This window comes from Daucus carota, chromosome 2, assembly GCF_001625215.2.
Source record: "Daucus carota subsp. sativus chromosome 2, DH1 v3.0, whole genome shotgun sequence".
In the NCBI taxonomy this organism is placed as follows: domain Eukaryota; kingdom Viridiplantae; phylum Streptophyta; class Magnoliopsida; order Apiales; family Apiaceae; genus Daucus; species Daucus carota.
Window position 1 is genome coordinate 11,167,365 of NC_030382.2, and position 20,538 is coordinate 11,187,902.

At 35.3% G+C, this 20,538-nt stretch overlaps 1 protein-coding gene across 1 annotated transcript; it reads left to right on the forward strand.

Moving 5' to 3' along the window:
• The first annotated feature begins 1,666 nt into the window (after positions 1-1,666).
• On the forward strand, positions 1,667-19,122 carry LOC108208879 (ABC transporter C family member 2-like). The gene is made up of 28 exons (XM_064086425.1): positions 1,667-1,806; positions 2,548-3,018; positions 3,620-3,798; positions 4,043-4,082; positions 5,443-5,602; positions 6,118-6,232; positions 6,314-6,394; positions 6,534-6,558; positions 6,858-6,914; positions 8,118-8,183; positions 8,271-8,345; positions 9,006-9,113; positions 9,595-9,729; positions 10,352-10,458; positions 10,556-10,649; positions 11,538-11,705; positions 11,860-12,000; positions 12,653-12,853; positions 13,113-13,211; positions 13,297-13,449; positions 13,693-14,075; positions 14,807-14,987; positions 15,089-15,412; positions 15,780-16,536; positions 16,716-16,837; positions 17,754-17,999; positions 18,146-18,575; positions 18,683-19,122. The coding sequence occupies exons 2-28, from the start codon at positions 2,689-2,691 to the stop codon at positions 18,778-18,780; spliced, it is 4,875 nt and encodes a 1,624-aa protein (XP_063942495.1). The 5' UTR covers positions 1,667-1,806; positions 2,548-2,688; the 3' UTR covers positions 18,781-19,122.
• The last annotated feature ends 1,416 nt before the right edge of the window (positions 19,123-20,538 follow it).

Genomic DNA, 20,538 nt, shown 5'->3' on the forward strand with positions numbered 1-20,538 from the left:
ATGTCGTCATTTGACTAAGCTTATTTTTCAGAAAAAAAAAAAGCTTATATGTGAAACTATATTTTTTTTATGAAATAAGTCCTTATTTTTTTTGCCATACAATTAATATGAAACAACCCCTTCAGAGTTATGTTCAGAAAATTATAAAAAAAATGCACTTTTTAAAAAAGGAAAAAAAAGCCCTTAATGGGCAATTCATGTCCCCAAATAGACCCATTATATGCGGTATGCACAACTCCAAACAAACAACCCCTAAATTTTTTGAACATAACTCTGAAGGGGTGTATATCGTTCTTGAAATGTAAAGATAAGGGGTGCGAGCTGAGTTTCTCAAAGTAGAGGTACAATATCGTTTTTGAACGATAGTTAGGGGTGCGATATGCAATTACCTCTAAATTTTTAATCGGCAAGTAGATATGTATGTTGTAAAGAAATTCAAAATTTTAAATTCACTAAAAAGAAGAAAAAGAAACCTGAAATTGAAAAGTCTACAGTCAACACGTATGTCTGGACGCCCGCACTTTGACAAAGAACAACAAAGTACTTCAAAACAGTGAGGACGGGTTCTCGCGTCTCCGCAGCCCGTTGACAAGTCCAAGGGACCGTGTGGGCAAATTTAAAAAAATGATTTCTCTCTTAAAGTAAATTAATACATTAGAAATGATAAATAAATAAGTTAATAAAGTGTTTGAAAAAAAAGTAGAAGTTCTGAGATATAAGCTAATATTTTCAGTTTTTTTTTTTTGAAAATGCTTCTAGTCCTTTACACAAACGGGTAAAAAAAGCAGATCCAAAAGCCGCTTCTACTTTCTCTAAATAAACACCCCCTATAAATTACTACTTTCCCACACACAGGTGAACCATTTTTGAGGTGAACCATTTTTATTTTTTGAATATTCCACAAAAATGTATAATCATATCTAAAAATTATATCAACTAAAATGAATTAAATGTATAAAATTTAAGGATATTTCTTGTGATACACTTGTGAAATTCGATTTTCCTGATGGTATCATTATATTGTTTTATCTCTTACTCTATTAACCATGTACTTATGATTTTTCACATGTAATACTCTCGTGTTATATAAAATCTAATGGTATTGATTTCATATTGTAAAATAATTTGAATACTAATAAATTTTAAATATTTAATTTGAAAGACAATATACTCCTTCCGTCCCACTCATTTCTTCATCACTGCTCGACACCTATTTTAAAACTCTCCGTAATTTTTTTTGAGATTTTTTTTCTGTATAAAAATTCAAACATCAAATATTTATTCAAATGAAAATTTATTTTTAATGTTTGATAAAACTATATTTTCTTAAGCATTAGATTTAGAATGCGTATATTCACGAAAATATACGAATAACGAATTTTCTATGGTGTGCCATGAGCACACAATAGTCACCAACTCCCATGAGAATAGTAGTTTTTGATTGGTGGATAGATAATAAATATTAATGACCCTCCTGCATTTACACCAAGTCCACCAATCAAATGAAGCCATTTCTATGAAAATTTGTGCTTATTGTGTGCCCTTGACACGTATTAAAAAGACCGTACGAATAAATATAAGCGGAGACAAACGTCCGTGGGAAGAGCCCGTAAGCAGTGACTTCATGTGTTACTGTGTTACATTGATTGTTTGTGGCATTATATTAGTTTATGACGATATCTCATTACTTTTATATGGGTCCTAGATCTCTCAACTCCCGCAAGTTATCAATCTTGACTCACCCCCTCCCTTCTCTCTCAACAAGACTTGACTTGCTGCTACTTGGCTCTCTAGTTTCTTCTTCTGGTAAGCACATTCAACTTGATGTTTCACGTATATGCATACATGTACATAAGTACCGTAGTTCCTGTGTTTATGTTAAGGGAATCTTGAGTAACTAGATTTGCATGTTGATTTTCTGGTTCTGTGAGCTCTGGTTTTGAGTTTGAATCGTGATAAAATAAGTAACTTATTTTTGACTTTGGCCTGATGGGTGGGACGGTGAGAGTTAGGTAAGATAGTTTAGTTTGTTACGGGGTTTGGTAGTTGAGCAGTGAGCAATATGATTTGGAGGGTTGACTTGTTTTCAGTGTTCTCACTGTACAAGTTGACTTTTTTGGTTTCATGATATTTTTGGGTTTTTGCTGGATTGCATTTTTTAGGTGAAGATTTATTGAGGTAAACAAACTAGTCATATGATTTAGAATGTTGGTTTTAGAATTTTGATTATAACTATATAGAAGTATAGATTCAGTGGACGTGGGGTGAGATTTGCGTACATTTTACGACTCGGTGGTGTTTGCCAAGTTAGATATAGTTGTTAGGACTTATGTGTGGTTTGGTTGATTATAAATTCTTGAGTTACTTGTGATCTCTTTTTAATCGGATTGAGAAAAAGTCCTTATAAGAATGAAATTTTAATGTTCTGTTTGATTCCCTCCTATTGTCGGATGGTTGTGTTTGCATAAGTTCTGTCGGTGAATGTTTTTGCTGGTAGCTAGCTACTGATATCATGATTCTGAACTTTGTCTTGACATCTTTCTGCAGGAAAATTGTTCAGATAACATGAGAGACTGTTGAATCAACTTAATAGCAGATAAGTACAAGAGTCTACGACTAGATAGATTGTCGGGGGAGTAATGTGTTTGTAGCAGATAGTTTGATTTGGAACTACAAAAGTGACTAAAGATGGCTTTTAAACCATTTGATTGGTATTGTCAGCCAGTGGCGGATGGGGTGTGGGCAAAGTCAGTGGAGAATGCATTTGGAATATATACGCCTTGTGTAGACTCTCTCGTGATCTTTTTTTCTTATGTAATTGTTGTGGGTCTGTGCTTGTATCGGATATGGCGAATCAAGAAAGATTTTAAAGTTAAAAGGTTTCAACTGAGGTCGAATTACTATAACTATGTGTTGGGAATTTTGGCCGCTTACTGCACTGCTGAACCCTTGTTTCGATTGGTCATGGGTGTATCTGCAGTAAATCTAGATGGACAGAATGGTCTTTCCCCATTTGAGGTAATCATTTACATTTATGGTTTTGTATATTAGAAGTACTGAGGTTTTCTTTACTAGAAGCAGCTCAGTTAGAAACCAAAATGATACACATTTATCTATGTCAAACAGAGAACTTAAATACTGCATATGTTGAGCTTAGACTACATAGATTCAGTAACTCATTCTGTGCTGCAAAAATTTTATTGCGTGAAAATAGAAGAGCATATTACGATCCTTTAACAAGATTGAGGTAACTTCTGCTTCTTTTGTGATAAGATTTTCTATAAGTTGTCTCAGAACATCCATTTAGTAGATTATTCAATTCTGAAAAAGGTAAACTAGAGCGTGACAATTCACCTTTTTTATGCATATTTCTGAAATGGTTATAATTTGAATTTGGTAACTAAAAAGAACCAATATATTAATACTTCTGTTTTCTAGGATAGTATTACGGATTACCCCCTTTATTGTGAACTTCTTTTTGCTTGTTTTTTCTCCTTATATCTATAAAAAATCCCCTTCAAACGCTCTACATGACCCGACCTTTTGCCTGCATTTGCATGGATACATAGCATGATAGCAACACAATAGTAATTACTCATTAAACTTTTGCATCTTGCAGATTGCCACCTTAATTATCAAGGCACTTGCCTGGTGTTCTATGCTCATCATGCTTGTTGTTGAAACCAAAGTGTACATCCTAGAGGGTCGTTGGTTTGTGAGGTTTGGAGTCATTTATGCTTTGCTGGGGGACACTATACTGCTAAATCTAATTTGGTCAGTTAAGGACTTTTATGAGCGGTTAGTTTTTTGTTACTACTTCTCTTTAACACTTTACAATAGCTCCTAGAGACAGTTTTATTATTCTCTATACCTTTTGTGTGAAGAAGATGCTATAAGACATGCAATGAAATGTTTTTATTGATATCATTCAATGATATTTGTTTATTTAAAGTATAGCCACTAACAAGAACGGCCAGAAGTTTAGAGATGAACTGCTCAGCTTCAATTTATTCTCATTTATGCATTTATTTAATCATTGCAGATCTGTCCTGTATCTTTACATCAGTGAGGTCTTCATCCAGGTTAGGCACTATTTTTTCTGTAGGTTTAATATTAGTGTTTAGTATGATATACTCTTTAATATGCGTAAGGTACCATTTCTATCATCTAGGGAAGGGTAGGAATATCAAGACACTTGTCATGTGTGAAGCTTAAGAACATCGAGTAGCTTTGTTTGAGTTTCTGGAGTAACTAAGACCTTGTTGTCCATCTGCCATGTAAGATAACCGACTTGACACGATTCAAGTTTAGGAGAGTGTTGGGAACTGTTGCATTAAGGCCAGGCCACACTAGTAGCTCATGTGTTGAGTGTTGAGTTGTTATCAAGTCGACGACTAGTTGTCGTCCGTCGACTAGTCGACGACTAGTCGACAAGTCGTTTGATAGAAAAAGTCAAGCAACGACTTATTTAGTTTGGCGACTTATTTTTTCAACATATCAGTGTCTCCCTAATCTTTATTTTATTTCAACTTCACATTATTATTTCCTTCCTATCACTACTTTTTGGCTTCAGGCTATGTAATATTTGTATCATTCTATACATATTAAGTATATCCCTAATCTTTGTATCATTTTAACTTCACATTATTATTTCTTTCCTATCACTACTTTCTGGCTTCAATTTATATGTGAGCTAACAATTTGCTACGTCATATACATCTCAGTGTTGTTTATTATCTTTTACTTTTGATTCAAACTATAAACTGATGTGCGTTCAACTATATATTATACATTAAATCTAGTAAAATATGTATAAGAATGACTTGTCGACTTTTTACGACTAGTCGAGCGACTTGTCGACTAGTCGATTCCAAGGTATCCTGGCGCCGAGGCTCGACTTGGCGCCGTAATAAGCTTGGTTGACTATATTATAGTTGCTAAATGAGGCACTAAAGAAGTTGCAATAAGTTCTTGACTTCTAAAATAAACTTTTTGCTTAAATATTATCAGCTGAATGTTAGTAAAGAGATTGAATATGGTTCAAAAATTTGAATTTCAACTGGAATGCTGCACGACTGGGAATTGAAATATATTTCTGCTGCACTTTAATTAATGTAAGTACCGGAGGATTCTAGTTACTAGCTTTTAAATGTGCAATGTATGGGTAGCTGGTGACACTCCATTTTCAGTTTCATTTTGGTCCTTCACAAGGTTGTTTTGACTGGCTTTATGCTTGTAGCTATGCTATATAATTGCAGAAAAGAATGTTTGATGTTTTGACTGTGTGCAAAGCTCTGTCAAAAAGTTCTTTTATTAAACAGGTCCTGGGTCTGAAACCTTTTAACAACATATAGTAGAAGATCACTGACGAGGACCTGTGATTTAAAAATTTCTTCCCTTACCTTTATAATCAATCTAATCTCGGTCTTTTATTTATTCTAGGTTTTGTTGGGAGTAATGTTGCTTGTATATCTTCCTGGTTTGGATCCTTACCTTGACTACGTTCCTGTGCAAACTGAGTCTGAGGATAACAGTGAATATGAAAAACTACCCGGCGATAGAGAAGATATTTGTCCAGAGAGACATGTCAACATATTATCTAGTATGTTCAATTCCTCTAGTGTGTGCTACATTCTGTCAATGGGTAGCTTAAGCTTGAACCATAATAATGAATGCTCTTAAAGCTACAAATTTAGTGTTGCTATGACAACTATCACATGTTTAGCTTGAATGAGGTAATCATTTTTTTTAGTTTTAAGGAAAACAAGTATGTTGTGCAAATGAATGCGTGTTTTTAATTCCCAACATAGTTAAGTATGTTGTGCAAATGAATACGTGTTTTTAATTCCCAACATATTTTCGAATAGGGTTCGACTTTTACCTCACTACTGACAACTGAAAAGTGAAAAGCTGTCCCTGCCTCCACCATAAAATATTTGAGAAATTTAATATGCTGGGGTAATGAAGCATGAAACTATTAGGCATGTTAAATTTGTATATATGTATGTTTCATTCCTTCTCCATTAGTTCATGCGAAAAGAAATAATAGAATTAAGCTCATAATTCAGCCTTTAGATTGTTTCATCTTAGCTAAAGCATATGATTCTACTGCTACAGATATTCTATTTAGCTGGATGAACCCCCTTATGGAATTGGGCTACAAAAGACCTCTCACCGAGAAGGATATTTGGAAGCTGGATACATGGGACCAGACTGAAACTCTGAATAATAAGTGTGTTCCTTTTTCTCTTTAAGAAGTATTTCTTATTTTGTTAACTAATGGAACTGGTATTAATAACATTTAACTTTTCAGATTCCAAAGTTGTTGGGCTAAGGAGTCTCGCAAACCTAAACCATGGCTTTTAAGAGCATTAAATAGTAGTTTGGGGGGAAGGTATCGATAGTTATACATTCCAAAATTTTTAATTTAGTAATTAGTCCATGAAGTGTTCAAATGATAACATATATTCTGATATGTTAATTTTAATCTGGTAGTCTTGACATTTTGCTGAATTTCCTTTCTGATCTTGCAGATTCTGGTGGGGAGGATTCTGGAAGGTAGTTACTTGTTCAAATTTATCAACATTGGTTGGTCATATACATAACACATACACATACACATACACAGAGAGACAAACACACACCAGTATTTTAATTATACAATTTATACTTTCATTATGTTTTCTGAGGGATTACTATTAACAAAATCTGATGTGATTTTTTTTATATAAATATTTTTATGTGTTTTTCAGGTCTGCTAGATTTTAACTCAGTAACATATTTATGTATGCCTTGAATACTGCTAATCTGTTGTTTTCAATCCTGTTGATATTGTTGTTCTTGTTTGGCCAAGACAGATCGGTAATGATCTTTCCCAGTTTGTTGGTCCAATGATTTTAAACAAGCTCTTAGAGGTCAGTCCCATTTTATTATTTTATATACCATGAAATATCTTTCTATATATTCACATTGTGATACCTGCATGATTCTTACCATCAAGTAATTTGACAATCAGAGGAATTCATGTTAAGCAATCATGCAACCACCTGACTTTGTTCCTTGCTGGGAAGAGAAGGGGGTAGGAGGGCCTTTTAGGGTTGTTTTTATAAGCTGAAAATGACATTTTATGGGCTTAAAGCTCTAGAGAGTCACCGAGAACTTGGTTTGTTAATTTTCTGCAGATGCGTACGAATAGATATAGAAAGAGGTTTGTAATTTTGTATGTTATCATTTAGTGTGTCACTATGAAAGTGGCTGTGTGGCGTAATTTTATTGGTGGTCTACATGAATGATTTGATCATCCACAGGGGACAAAAGTGCTCAGCTTATGCAATGCAGCAGTTTGAGGCCTAGAATTTGGGTGGATTATAGTATTTGATAGGTTTTGAGGTAGCTAAATCATGAATATGCATTTTTTTCCAATAAAGTATGCCTTGGTTTTGCTTATGGAAACAAGAGTCTTTTGGGTTAAGGCCTGTTAAGTCGCCTATAAATAATGGTCAAAATGTAACAAAAAGAGGGGCATAATTACTGAAAATACTGGGGTCAACAGGTTGACAGACCTAATTAACTTACATTACTCGGTCGGGCATTCTTTTGCATTCAGCATGGTCCGTCAATTTCTCTCTGCACTGAGAACATCATATTCACTTGCAGTATATAGAAGACTTTGCTATATGAGTCTCCACTTAATATTTTTTTAAGAGATCATGGACATATAAGAGAAGAATTTTCTGGTGCTGACTTGTCAGGATTTTTAACAGAAAAGAGGTTAATACGCGTTGTCTGTTTGTTGGATGTAATCTAGTATCTTAAAAAAGTAAAAACAGCATGTGGCATCTCGATCAAGTGCAGTATCTTCTGAACATAGAGAATAGGGATGTGGATGTGGCAATTAAGATGACATTTTTAATAATGTAAAAATATCATTACAATATCTGAGTACTAGAATGTAGATTTCCAGCTCCATATTTCTCCCATCACGAATGATGCTACACTTTTAAGAATGAAAATGTATGATTACATAATTATTTCAACTTGATTATATAAATCTGAAAAAAATAAAATGGAACCTATTCTTACTTGCTTGGTTTTAACTTCTCTACCCTAATCTGCAGTCTATGCAACGAGGGGATCCAGCATGGATTGGTTACATCTATGCCTTCTTAATATTTGTTGGTGTGGTATGAAAGAAAACCTTTTATCCCCTTTACTTATCTTCTGCTCATGAAGACAATATATTAAATAATTTGACTTGGAGAACTGATCAGGTGTTTGGAGTGTTGGTTGAAGCTCAATATTTTCAGAATGTCATGCGTGTTGGCTACCGCCTTAGATCAACTCTGGTAAGTCGGTTTCAATTGTTTCATAAATATTGGTGTTGGCTCTTTAGAATCAGTTAAAACCATAAGCTATGTTGTTGCGTAAATTATGCTGAACATTAGTAATGGTGGTACTTTAAATATAAGAATATTTACGCCTTCAAATTATTAAAATATCATCTCATCTCTTGCAACACTTAGTTATTAATCTTCTTTTAATTAATATCGATCCAATTCATTGCGAGGGATCTAGTAGAGCTTACAGCGAGGTAAGATTACAGATAAAATGATAATAAAACTTCTATTGTTTTTCATTTTGTTATTATGTAACAAATAAACTCTTTCCCATTATTGCCCCCCACTTAATTTTACTACTATCTCCATTAAATCCTCATCCCCACAACTTTCACTTAGAAGAACATTACAATTGGATGCTTTCTTATGGATTCTATTTAAGGCCAGGTCACGTGAGTAATTACTTATCACTGACTGCCGGAGTAACACCCTGGTGTTAGTTTCTTGTATTCTGCATATCATTTTTGTTCAAAATTCATTACTTCTTTTACCTGAGCTTTGTAATGATTCAATGAAAATCTTGTTGTTCTGAATGCTTCTATCATTTATTTGTCCGGCGAGCTTTAACATTTGTCCTCACCTACTAAACAACTTTATTCTCTTCTGTAGATTGCTGCAGTATTCAGAAAGTCACTAAAACTAACACATGAAAGTCGCAGAAAGTTCCCATCTGGAAAAGTCACAAACTTGATGACAACTGATGCTGAATCGCTACAGGCATGATTCTGCATATCATTTTGAGTATATTACTGCAACTTTTTATCCGCTGCAATTGGTTTCGACATTTAGCAGGACTAATTTATAACTGATATAGTCTTAAATTGATTTTTTTTAATTATATATCTTTCTGACTATTCCATGCTCAAACTAAATATATTACACTACGTTAACATTCAGAATAGAGAAAAACGAATGCGGTATTCAAGGTTTTTGCACAATATAGTTTAAGTTCTCTTCAATTTGACACTATAAATAGATGTCTTAAAAACATATATAGTAAACAAAAAAATTGCATGTACTCACAAGCAACTGACCAAGATAATATACTAAATTTACATGGTATTGCTTACGGGTTCAATGTGTTAGGACAATTTTCCTTTGTGCTTTTATCATTCTATATACTTGTTCTTTGATGAAGGAAGATATATATGCTCAAGTTTGTTGCTTTAATAGTCAATTGTTTGTTTTCTTTTAACAGCAAGTTTGTCAGTCGCTTCACGCTCTGTGGTCTGCTCCTTTCCGTATCACCATTGCTCTTGTTCTTCTCTACCAACAGCTTGGTGTTGCTTCACTTCTTGGTGCACTGCTTCTAGTCCTTATGTTTCCCATACAGGTAGACACTTAATTTATTGCGCTGTGTAATGTGCACTAGAAGTGATAATATCCGTCATTTTTTTATTATGATTGCTTCTCATTTTTTCAACTTACCATTATGTTATGTCATTTATGGCTTGTTTGATGTCTTGTATTTTAATTCAAATTCTGGATTTGGACAAATGACATGTTTGGATAATCAAGAGAATTTGGATTTGGATTTGAAATTGATCAAATTCCAAGTCATTCAAATTCAAAGCATGAATTTAAGAATTTGAAATGACAACTCAATTTATGTCATTTGGAATCCATCATTGAACATAAGTTTCATGTTTCCAAACACGATAATAATGCAATCTGAGAATCTTGGAATGAATTAGAATTTTAATTAAGCTGGAAGTTGCATCTATGAGAGAAATACATATGAATTATCTGTCTTGATTAAGTGCACCTATATATAATACCCTCCAGTACCTTCATGACATTTATTGATTTCCCTCATTAATACCATTGTGCTGTTCATGTCACTGGCATTAGGGTCTAAATCGCTCATGTGTGGGTTTGGGTGTTCCCCTATGTGTTTGTGCACGCTTTGCATGCTTACAATGGTGTATTTAATTGACACTCTGTTGTCTGGACAGACATATGTCATAAGCAAAATGCAGAAATTGACCAAGGAAGGACTGCTTCGTACTGACAAGAGAATCGGCCTCATGAATGAAATTCTGGCTGCCATGGACACTGTGAAGTATAATTCCTTTGTCCTTTGTACACTGTTTTGTACAAACTAGTTTTATTTCTGTAGTTAATGGATCTTCTTGTTTCTTGGGTCCAAAACCTTTCAGATGTTATGCGTGGGAAAGTAGCTTTCAATCTAAAGTTCAAAATGTTCGCAGTGAAGAGCTGTCATGGTTTTGGAAAGCACAACTACTTGGGGCGGTATGCCATATAAAAAGTTTATAATTATATGTATATATCTGATTTAATAAACACTGTCTTTGAAAGTCATGACATTTTGTAATGGAACTTTAGTGTAAATTAATGTATCATCTATTGACTTTTACATGCCATCGCCTGTGTTCAATATTTAAACTTTATGCTCCCACTACCACGTTTTTAAGGCCCCACTCTTCCCCATAAGTTAATAAGACCAATAACTATGACTCTTACCGTCGTAGACTTCCAATTTCATGCATATATAATGGCATATGCAGCACAAAAGCATCCCGCACAGTTATAAAAGCCTGACTAGGTGGCAGACTTGACATGCCAGATAAATTTCTTCAACTGTCACAAACAAGATGATGATAGTCTCTACTATCCCATTTCTCGTATATTTTGAACCTACATATTAATACTTCATTGTGCTTTATACTAGTATATTTTAATACTTCTTTCTCTTCTACAAAGCCCACATCTGACCTTACAAATTTACAGGCAACTCATTTTTTCGTATATATATGTCATAGGCTTAAGTGAAAATCTAATATCTCAATCAATCTTTACATTAGGAGTACATTTATTGTCTAGTAGCTTAATTACATCACAAGGTGTAGGTCCAGTGGTTTAAAGGGTACCTTATATGTTTTATTTTTCTCCCTCTAAAGTTCTATGCATCATTTGGTGTTGACACAGAAATTGATATTTAATCACAAAGATTTCTCTTATGTTATGCTTCGCTGATGTGTTTTCTACAGGAATTAATTTAGAAACTCTCTTATCTGCACTTCTGCTTAATGTTCTGTATCCATGTTTAACAACAACTATGTAGTTGTCATTTTCCTTTTGTTTATCACAACTTGTCTTACTCTTTTTTTTGTCTTGCAGTGCAACATGTTTATCCTTAACAGTATTCCTGTCATTGTGATTGTGGTGTCATTTGGACTGTTTTCTCTACTTGGAGGAGATTTAACACCTGCAAAAGCATTTACATCACTTTCATTGTTTGCAGTCCTGCGTTTCCCGTTATTTATGCTTCCAAATATAATTACACAGGTTTGGTTATGTGATCCTCTGTTATATACATATCATCACATTTTGTAGGCTTAACCTCTCTTACTCGGTCTATTCATGTTGCTTATTTAGAAAATTGAAAAGGGGGCATAAATTCATGTACTTTAGATTCTCATTTTTTTTTTTTCTTTGGTAGGCTGTAAATGCAAATGTCTCTTTGAAGCGACTGGAGGAACTTCTCTTGGCAGAGGAAAGAATTCTTCTGCCAAACCCACCTCTTGAACCAGGACTTCCTGCAGTCTCAATCAAGAACGGTTCATTTTCTTGGGAGTCAAAGGTTGATATTGAAATCATTTTCTAAAGTACTCGAGACATTATTTGGTTGTGTCCACCAAAGTAACAGATCAGCCATTGATAGAAATGTTAACAATTTTGTTGGATAGAATATTTAAAGTATAATTGCTGAACATCTACAGGATTTTTATAATGTTATATAAAACTTCAAGCCACACTGACATCTTCTTTTACACACAATTATATTTTCATAATTGACCCTGAGAAAGTTCATCCTAATTGCACACTGTTACTTTGTACCACAAATCCATGAAAATCATTAACTTAAGACCGTGAGAAAAATATTCAGAACAAACTTCTATTCATACCGAACTCAATCCTTATTGTTTGTGATCAAGATTAGCAATTTAAAAAATTTGTGGAGAACAGAAGACATTTGATCATAGCAATTTAAGAATTTGGCTGGTACGTTCTGGCTACATGAGGAAGTGTTGGAGCTTTCAAGTGCAAGCCTTTAGCTTAAATTTGAATATCTGTCTCCTATATGTTTATAGTTTAATAATTTATACTCTGTTGGTTGTATATATATGTTACTAATAGATGTCTTGCAAAACAATTCCACATAATAAACGCATTTGAAATTGTGTAAGCACGCTTTGAAATTTACGTACGCTTGTGATTCATTCTATTTGCAGGCAGAGCAGGTCACATTGTCAAATATTAATTTGGATATACCACAAGGTAGTCTTGTCGCAATTGTTGGTAGCACTGGAGAAGGAAAAACATCACTTGTATCAGCGATGCTCGGAGAACTTCCAGCAGTTGGAGATACGGAAGTTGTCATTAGAGGAACAGTTGCGTATGTTCCCCAAGTATCATGGATATTCAATGCAACAGTGAGTGAAAGCAGTTATTTTGTTGTATCATTTTATTTCCCTGAGCTGAAACCACTGGTTAATAAATTTATTCAATCTGAATACTTGGCACTGCTTCTATCCGATGTAAGAGATACATTATGTTTAAAATAGCTTACATATGATGTAACAAGAAATGTTTATAATATTGTGTGCATTTTAGCCAATAACTGTGCAAAAGGTTACTTAAAAACTAAATTTACATGCTACTTTGCGTGATATTCTTGTGTTGATGTCTCAGGTACGACAGAACATATTGTTTGGATCTGCATTCGACCCTGCAAGGTATTCAAAGGCAATAGATGTGACTGCATTGCAGCATGATCTTGACTTGCTTCCTGTGAGTGCCAATGCATTTTTGTGCTGCTAATTGAAAAGAGTGTAATCTGAGATTCAAATTGTTTGACATTTACATGATTTTACAGGGGAGTGATCTTACTGAGATTGGCGAAAGAGGGGTTAATATTAGTGGTGGGCAAAAGCAACGAGTATCCATGGCTAGGGCTGTATACTCCAATTCAGATGTTTTTATATTTGATGACCCTTTAAGTGCTCTAGATGCTCATGTGGCTCGACAGGTAGCTTTACTTTTAGTAACAATGGGTATTTACTTAAATGTTATTAATTACTGCATGCTTTCTGTTTCCCGACTTCAAAGAAAGACACTGTGTATAGCGAAGGGATGAAGTTGCTCTTATTATAATTTTTCTTATACTCTACCAAGGTTACATGCCTCAACAATATTTTCTGCTGTACAAGATTGGGCTATCAGAATTGTGTTTACTGTTAATTGTTTAATAATACTTCCAGTGCATTTCCAGGTTTTTGAAAAATGTATCAAGGAAGAATTGAGAGGGAAAACAAGAGTTTTGGTCACAAACCAACTACATTTTCTTTCACAAGTAGACAGAGTTATTCTTGTGCATGAAGGCATGGTGAAAGAAGAGGGAACTTTTGAGGACCTGTCAAACAATGGTCAGTTGTTCCAAAAGCTAATGGAAAATGCAGGGAAGTTGGAAGAATACGTGGAAGATAATGAAGATGGTTTGAACAATGATAGTACAATTTCAAAACCTATTTTAAATGGTGAAACAGAAGAGGTTCCTAAGGATGCAGGCCAGACAAAGAAAAATGAAGAAAAATCTATACTTATCAAACAAGAGGAACGGGAAACAGGCGTAGTCAGTTGGAAAGTTTTGGATAGGTAAGAAGTAACTAATTCTTTTGAGAAATCTGAGTATGTTTTATACTCTGCTACTTGTGTTTAATATTTAGGCTGCTTTCTATATTATAAACCTGACACAACCACTTGTAATTTGAGTGCCTTTTCTGTCTGCTACTTTTGTTTATTTTTTAGGCTGCTTCTTATATTACCACCCTGATGCAGCCACGTAACTTTCTCATTTTAATGTTTCTGAGAATAACTTCCCTGATAAAAAAATCAAACGTAAAGTTGATTATATTATATACCAGGGTAGTTTTTATTTATTGTAAAGATTTGATTTCTGATACAATGTTTCTTGGGAACATGTGGATGTCGTACATACTTTAACTCTATGGTTAAGTGTACCAACATGATCTTTTGGTTGAGGTAAAATAGACCAAGTTGTTGCAGTGGACCAAGTTGTTTCAGTACATGTCTGTTCATATAACCTCTACAAACATATTTCTTTCTGCTAATTACTTTTCCCCAAAATTTATACTTCACCTTAATATAATTTTTATGACTAAATGATGTAATACATCATAAAATCTTTGTTGATGAATGTCGTCAGTCTTCAGATATCATACATGTCATCATATTTTTTTCTTAATTAGGCCGGATGGTGATCATACATTTCATTTAATCTTTACCTGGTATCCTTTCAACATATTAAATGTAAATGCTACATCTATATACTATCTTTTTGACTAATGCCATTTCTTGTTTCTCAGGTATAAAAATGCATTAGGAGGATGGTGGGTAGTTATGATACTCTTCTCGTGCTATGTCCTAACAGAACTTTTGCGAGTTCTGAGTAGCACATGGTTGAGTGTTTGGACAGATGGAAGTAGCCCAAAGAGATACGGACCTGGCTTCTACAATTTGATTTATGCGCTTCTGTCGCTTGGTCAAGTATGATCTAAATATAATCTGCATCCTCCTAAGAAACTATATAACTTTTAATTATCTTTGTTGAAACTGCAATAGTTACATTCCTTCTTTCAATTTGTTAGGTTCTGGTGACATTGGCAAATTCATATTGGTTGATCTTATCAAGCCTTTATGCATCTCGTAAATTGCATGAAGCAATGCTCAATTCTATTCTAAGAGCGCCAATGGTCTTTTTCCATACCAATCCACTTGGACGTATTATCAATAGGTTTGCGAAGGATCTCGGTGATATTGATCGGAATGTTGGGCCTTTTGTGAATATGTTTTTGGGCCAAGTGTCCCAGCTAATTTCAACTTTTGTGTTAATTGGGATACTAAGCACAATGTCTCTGTGGGCTATATTGCCACTTCTACTCTTGTTCTATGGAGCCTATTTATATTTTCAGGTACATAAAAACTTCTTCCTTGTAGATTCTTTTTATTTTTTTGAATAATTCAGTAAATTAAAGACACTTGAATATTAATAAGTCTTGTACATACTCATTTACAACTTCACCTCGTAGATGTATGTAGAGCAATGTAGTAATATCAGACATGATTGATTAAGATATTTGCACACTATATCAGAGTATCACACTGTTGATGTTACCAGTTTTATCATCTATTGATATTAACGTATAATAAATGCATAAAATGAGAAGTATTCTATACTTGGATATTGGTGCATAAATGTTAGAAGAAGTAGTTTGAGAAACTGGTAAGACAGTCATCTTCTTCCTTGAGTAAGAAATATTTCCCTAAATGTCCTTGCAGAGCACGGCGCGTGAAGTGAAGCGTTTAGATTCTATTACTAGATCTCCCGTCTATGCGCAGTTTGGAGAGGCATTAAATGGCCTGTCATCTATTCGTGCATATAAAGCTTATGATCGGATGGCCAACATTAATGCAGACTCCATGGACAATAACATTAGGTTTACTCTTGTGAACATGAGTGGAAATCGTTGGCTGGCCATCCGGTTGGAAACATTGGGGGGAGTTATGATTTGGCTTACGGCAACATTTGCTGTTGTGCAGAACGGAAGGGCAGAAAACCAGGAGGCTTTTGCCTCTACAATGGGTTTGCTTCTCAGTTATGCATTAAATATTACAAGTTTATTGACTGCTGTATTGAGACTTGCAAGTTTAGCTGAGAATAGTTTAAATGCTGTTGAGCGTGTTGGCACCTATATAGAGCTGCCTCCAGAGGGTCCATCTATTATTGATAGCAACCGTCCTCCTCCCGGATGGCCTACCTCAGGATCAATCAAATTTGAGGATGTTGTCCTACGTTATAGACCGGAACTTCCTCCAGTCTTGCATGGATTATCCTTTTCAATTTCTCCAACTGACAAGGTTGGGATAGTAGGAAGGACTGGTGCAGGAAAATCCAGCATGCTTAATGCTTTATTTCGAATTGTGGAACTGGAAAAGGGGAGAATTTTAATTGATGACTGTGATGTTTCGAAATTCGGACTGACAGATCTTCGTAAGGTTCTTGGTATTATACCACAGGCGCCAGTTCTTTTTTCAGGTAAAATTTTTATGAATACATCTTTATTATTTTTGGTGTGGCCAGAAATTTTTTAAAAAAACAATAAGAAGCCAAAATAAAATGGACTGGGGTCAGTGTGGCCCTCAAAATGGCACCTTTAAGTATATCCTGTTTCCGGGTAGATTTATATTTGGCTCTAAATTTTTATATTTGTTAAGGAACCGTGAGATTCAATCTTGATCCCTTTGATGAACACAATGATGCTGATCTATGGGAATCATTGGAGAGGGCACATCTGAAGGATGTCATCAGGAGGAATGCTTTGGGGCTGGACGCAGAGGTATTTACGCATGACACTATTATTTTAATATGTTGGGTTGATAATGTGGATTTCATTAAAGAACAAATTGTTTCATAAATTTATACGGCTCATTTACCGACTTTCAGACCATTCTATCTTCTTCATAGAAAATCTTTCAGAAATATTGTTTGTAGAAATTCTCTATAAATTACTTGTCAACTGATGTGATTTCTGTCATTTTGCAATTAGAGAACAATTATTTCAACTTATGTAGGTTTGTGCAGAACTTTGACTACTGAATTGTTAAAAGTTAACGCAGTGATGGTTCTCAAGCTTTAGTGTAGAACTGACTGTTATCAGTAATATCAATCACATCTGTCTCAACTAGCTTTAGATACTCTTGTTTCATTGTTCACTTAATTCTCGTAATGTCAGGCTTAACTTCAAAATATAAACGTGGCTTGCAAAATTTGTTCTTGAAATATCTGTAGAAAAGAAGGAATATGTACACAAATATTTGCATCAGCAAAAGTATCGGCTATTGCTTAGGTGCAGGCCATATAGCATAATCTTGCATATCGACATAGCAATTAACACCAAGCAACAGAATTTTGTTTAATATTTGTGATTTCATATACTCCTTGCTGAGACTATGTGTCATATTTATCACTGTAAGAAGATCCCTTCATTCATGAAAACCTTTCAGACGGACAATCTGCATTTTGAACAGAATTCAAAATTGAATTAGATGTCAGAGCTCTTGTCTCTCCACAAATATTATCTTTTTAAATTAAAAAGCTGTATCATTTCTATTTTTCAAGTGCTCAGGGATAAGACTGTCGGATAGATCCACTTGTAGAAAACTTGACATACTTCAGAATATGCTGGTCAACAGAAACCAGCTACTCTTAATCTTTGCTTCATCTAAGAGTTTTATATATGTCAACTTGTCAAGGTTTCAGAGGCAGGAGAAAATTTCAGTGTTGGGCAGAGACAACTACTAAGTCTTGCTCGAGCATTGCTTCGCAGATCAAAGATTCTTGTTCTCGATGAAGCAACAGCTGCTGTTGATGTTAGAACGGACGCACTTATCCAAAAAACTATTCGTGAAGAATTCAAATACTGCACGATGCTCATCATTGCTCATCGACTCAATACAATTATTGACTGCGACAAAATTCTTTTGCTAGATGCGGGTCAGGTGTGAAATATATCTCATGTCTTTTCTCTATGTTAATTGTTAAGGTTTACTGCAACTTGGCATTTGTCTAAAATGCAGATTTTTGTATTTTAATTTTAAGTATAGGTTAGCTGTGTTTTGCTGATTGACATATTTGCATGTATTAGGTCCTGGAGTATAATACTCCCGAGGAATTGCTTCTAAACGAACGAAGCTCTTTCTCTAAGATGGTCGAAAGTACAGGCGCCGCAAATGCTCAGTACTTGCGTAGTTTAGTACACAGCGGGGAAAGCGAGAGCAAAACGAGTACACATGAAACTAAGCAACTAGATGGACAAAGAAAATGGCTAGCTTCATCACGCTGGGCTGCTGCAGCACAGTTTGCTCTAGCTGTCAGCCTCACATCATCACAGAATGACCTCATACAGTTGGAACATCTAGAAAATGATAACAATATTCTCAAGAAAACAAAGGATGCAGTTATAACTCTTCAAGGAGTTCTCGAAGGGAGGCATAACAAAGTTATTGAAGAGACTCTTGATCAGTATGAAGTCCCTAGAGATGGATGGTGGTCAGCTCTCTACAGGATGGTTGAAGGTAATCCTCAGCATATCATACTTTTAATGTCATCGCTAACATATTAGAAACTAGCAAGGTCACTTGTGTTAATTGTACTAAAGATGTTTCATCTTCCAAATGGTCAGGCCTTTCAATGATGAGTAGGATAGGTCGAAACAGGCTTCAACATTCAGGAGAAGGTTTTGTAGATGCCACAATCGATTGGGATCAGATCGAGATGTAGTAGCGCAATCTCTGTCTGTCAACTGAAGATTCAAATCTTCCGATATGCAAAAAACTAATACTTCTTTTAAGATAGTAATGCAGTTGTAATTTTGAGGGTGCTCAATCAAAGGTGGCCTGCTTATATTTGGAGCTCATCATGCAAATTCCTCTAATGACAAACAGATTTGAGGAATGTATACTACAGGTTATATATATTTATCTTGTGCTGTTGGTTAAACTTGACTAACAGGACAGTTTTGCGTAGTGTCAGATATTTAAAGTTAGTAAAGCATTTTCTGTATACGAGACTTTTCCACTTGTGTGATTTTGATTAGTTTTTTCAATACATTTGTCTTGCCAATCTTCAGCTGTTGAGCATTTGAGCCGGGTGTTAGTCCTGATTATCATGAATATCAATGTTAATATGCTAAATATCACGGGCGAAAAAAAAATATCTCGAATACGTTCAAAATGCTACTTAATAAATGGTTTGTCCGAAAACGTTGTATCATGTAGCGTTGAAACATTTTTTAAATTTTAAAATTGATCAGAACACCACATAAAATTATGTTTAAGCTAAAATACTGCACCGTATAACGTTTAAACGTTCTTTTTATTTTTTTAATAAAAATTGATCAAAACGCTACACGAAGTAGCGTTTCTAGGTAAGATGCTAGATGATGTTACGTTCTGACTATAAAACATCACTTTATGTTTTGTTTTGTTGTAGAACGTTACTCTAAGTGTGTTTTAACTTGTTAGTAGTACTAGAATAAGTAACATTACTGTTATGCCCAAAATTCAACATGGACTTCACTGATGGGCTAGGCCCATATAAAAGATGAAGATATGGACTTACACACTGGAGATCGGGCTCGGCAATATGTAGGCGTGCCCACATCTCTGACCACGTCCAGAATAAACTCTGAACTTTAGAAGGAAAAACTATTTTGGGCCGACTTAGGCTGGATCATATGTGGTCGCGCCCACATGTCAGGCCGCGTCCACATGTTAAGCCGCGCCCACATCCCAGGCCGCATCCACATGTCCAACCGCGCCCACATGCCAGGCCGCGTCCACAAATCTGACCATGTGCGGAAGGACCTTCGATGAGGGCGCGCCCTGTTATCAAACAGAAGACACATTCGAATAATATTACATGAAAACGATCTACATGAAGGTAAGAAGGGCAGGAGGAGACATATTATGCCTAAGGGGACGCCCTTAAGCATATGTGAAGCCTACTGTTAATTGATTAAAGACTTTATCTTGTAGTCGAGTAGTTGTCCTCCTTGGGAGGTAGAAAATGAAGACTAGAGGAGGTCTTGCTATGTAGTCTGGCGAGTTATCCTTGTCGGGGAGCTTGTGGAACCTTCTCGAAGACACGCCCTGGAAGGCTCTATCTCTGTAGTCTGGCGGGTTGTCCCTGTCGGGGAGTAGAGAAGCGTCCTTGCATTTGGGGTAAGTCTTGGGTGCTCGAGAGTCGAAAAGACCCAAGGCTAGGTCTCATCGTATTGGGCCCTGCAGGAGAAAGACAGCAGAAGGGGAAGCCTAATCCAATGAGGTTTCTTAGGAGAAAGAACTACGTACCGGCTTGATCCCCTATAAATAGGGGTACGTAGACACATCGTAGGCATGGGCAATTCTTGGGAACAAGATGCCGGTGAATAGACCTCTAGTTTTCTTCGCGATCTTGAACCCTATGCCTACGATCTCAGCCACATCCAAATACACCACCACTCTCCGGGGCGAGTTTTAGGGAGCGGCCACCATCGCA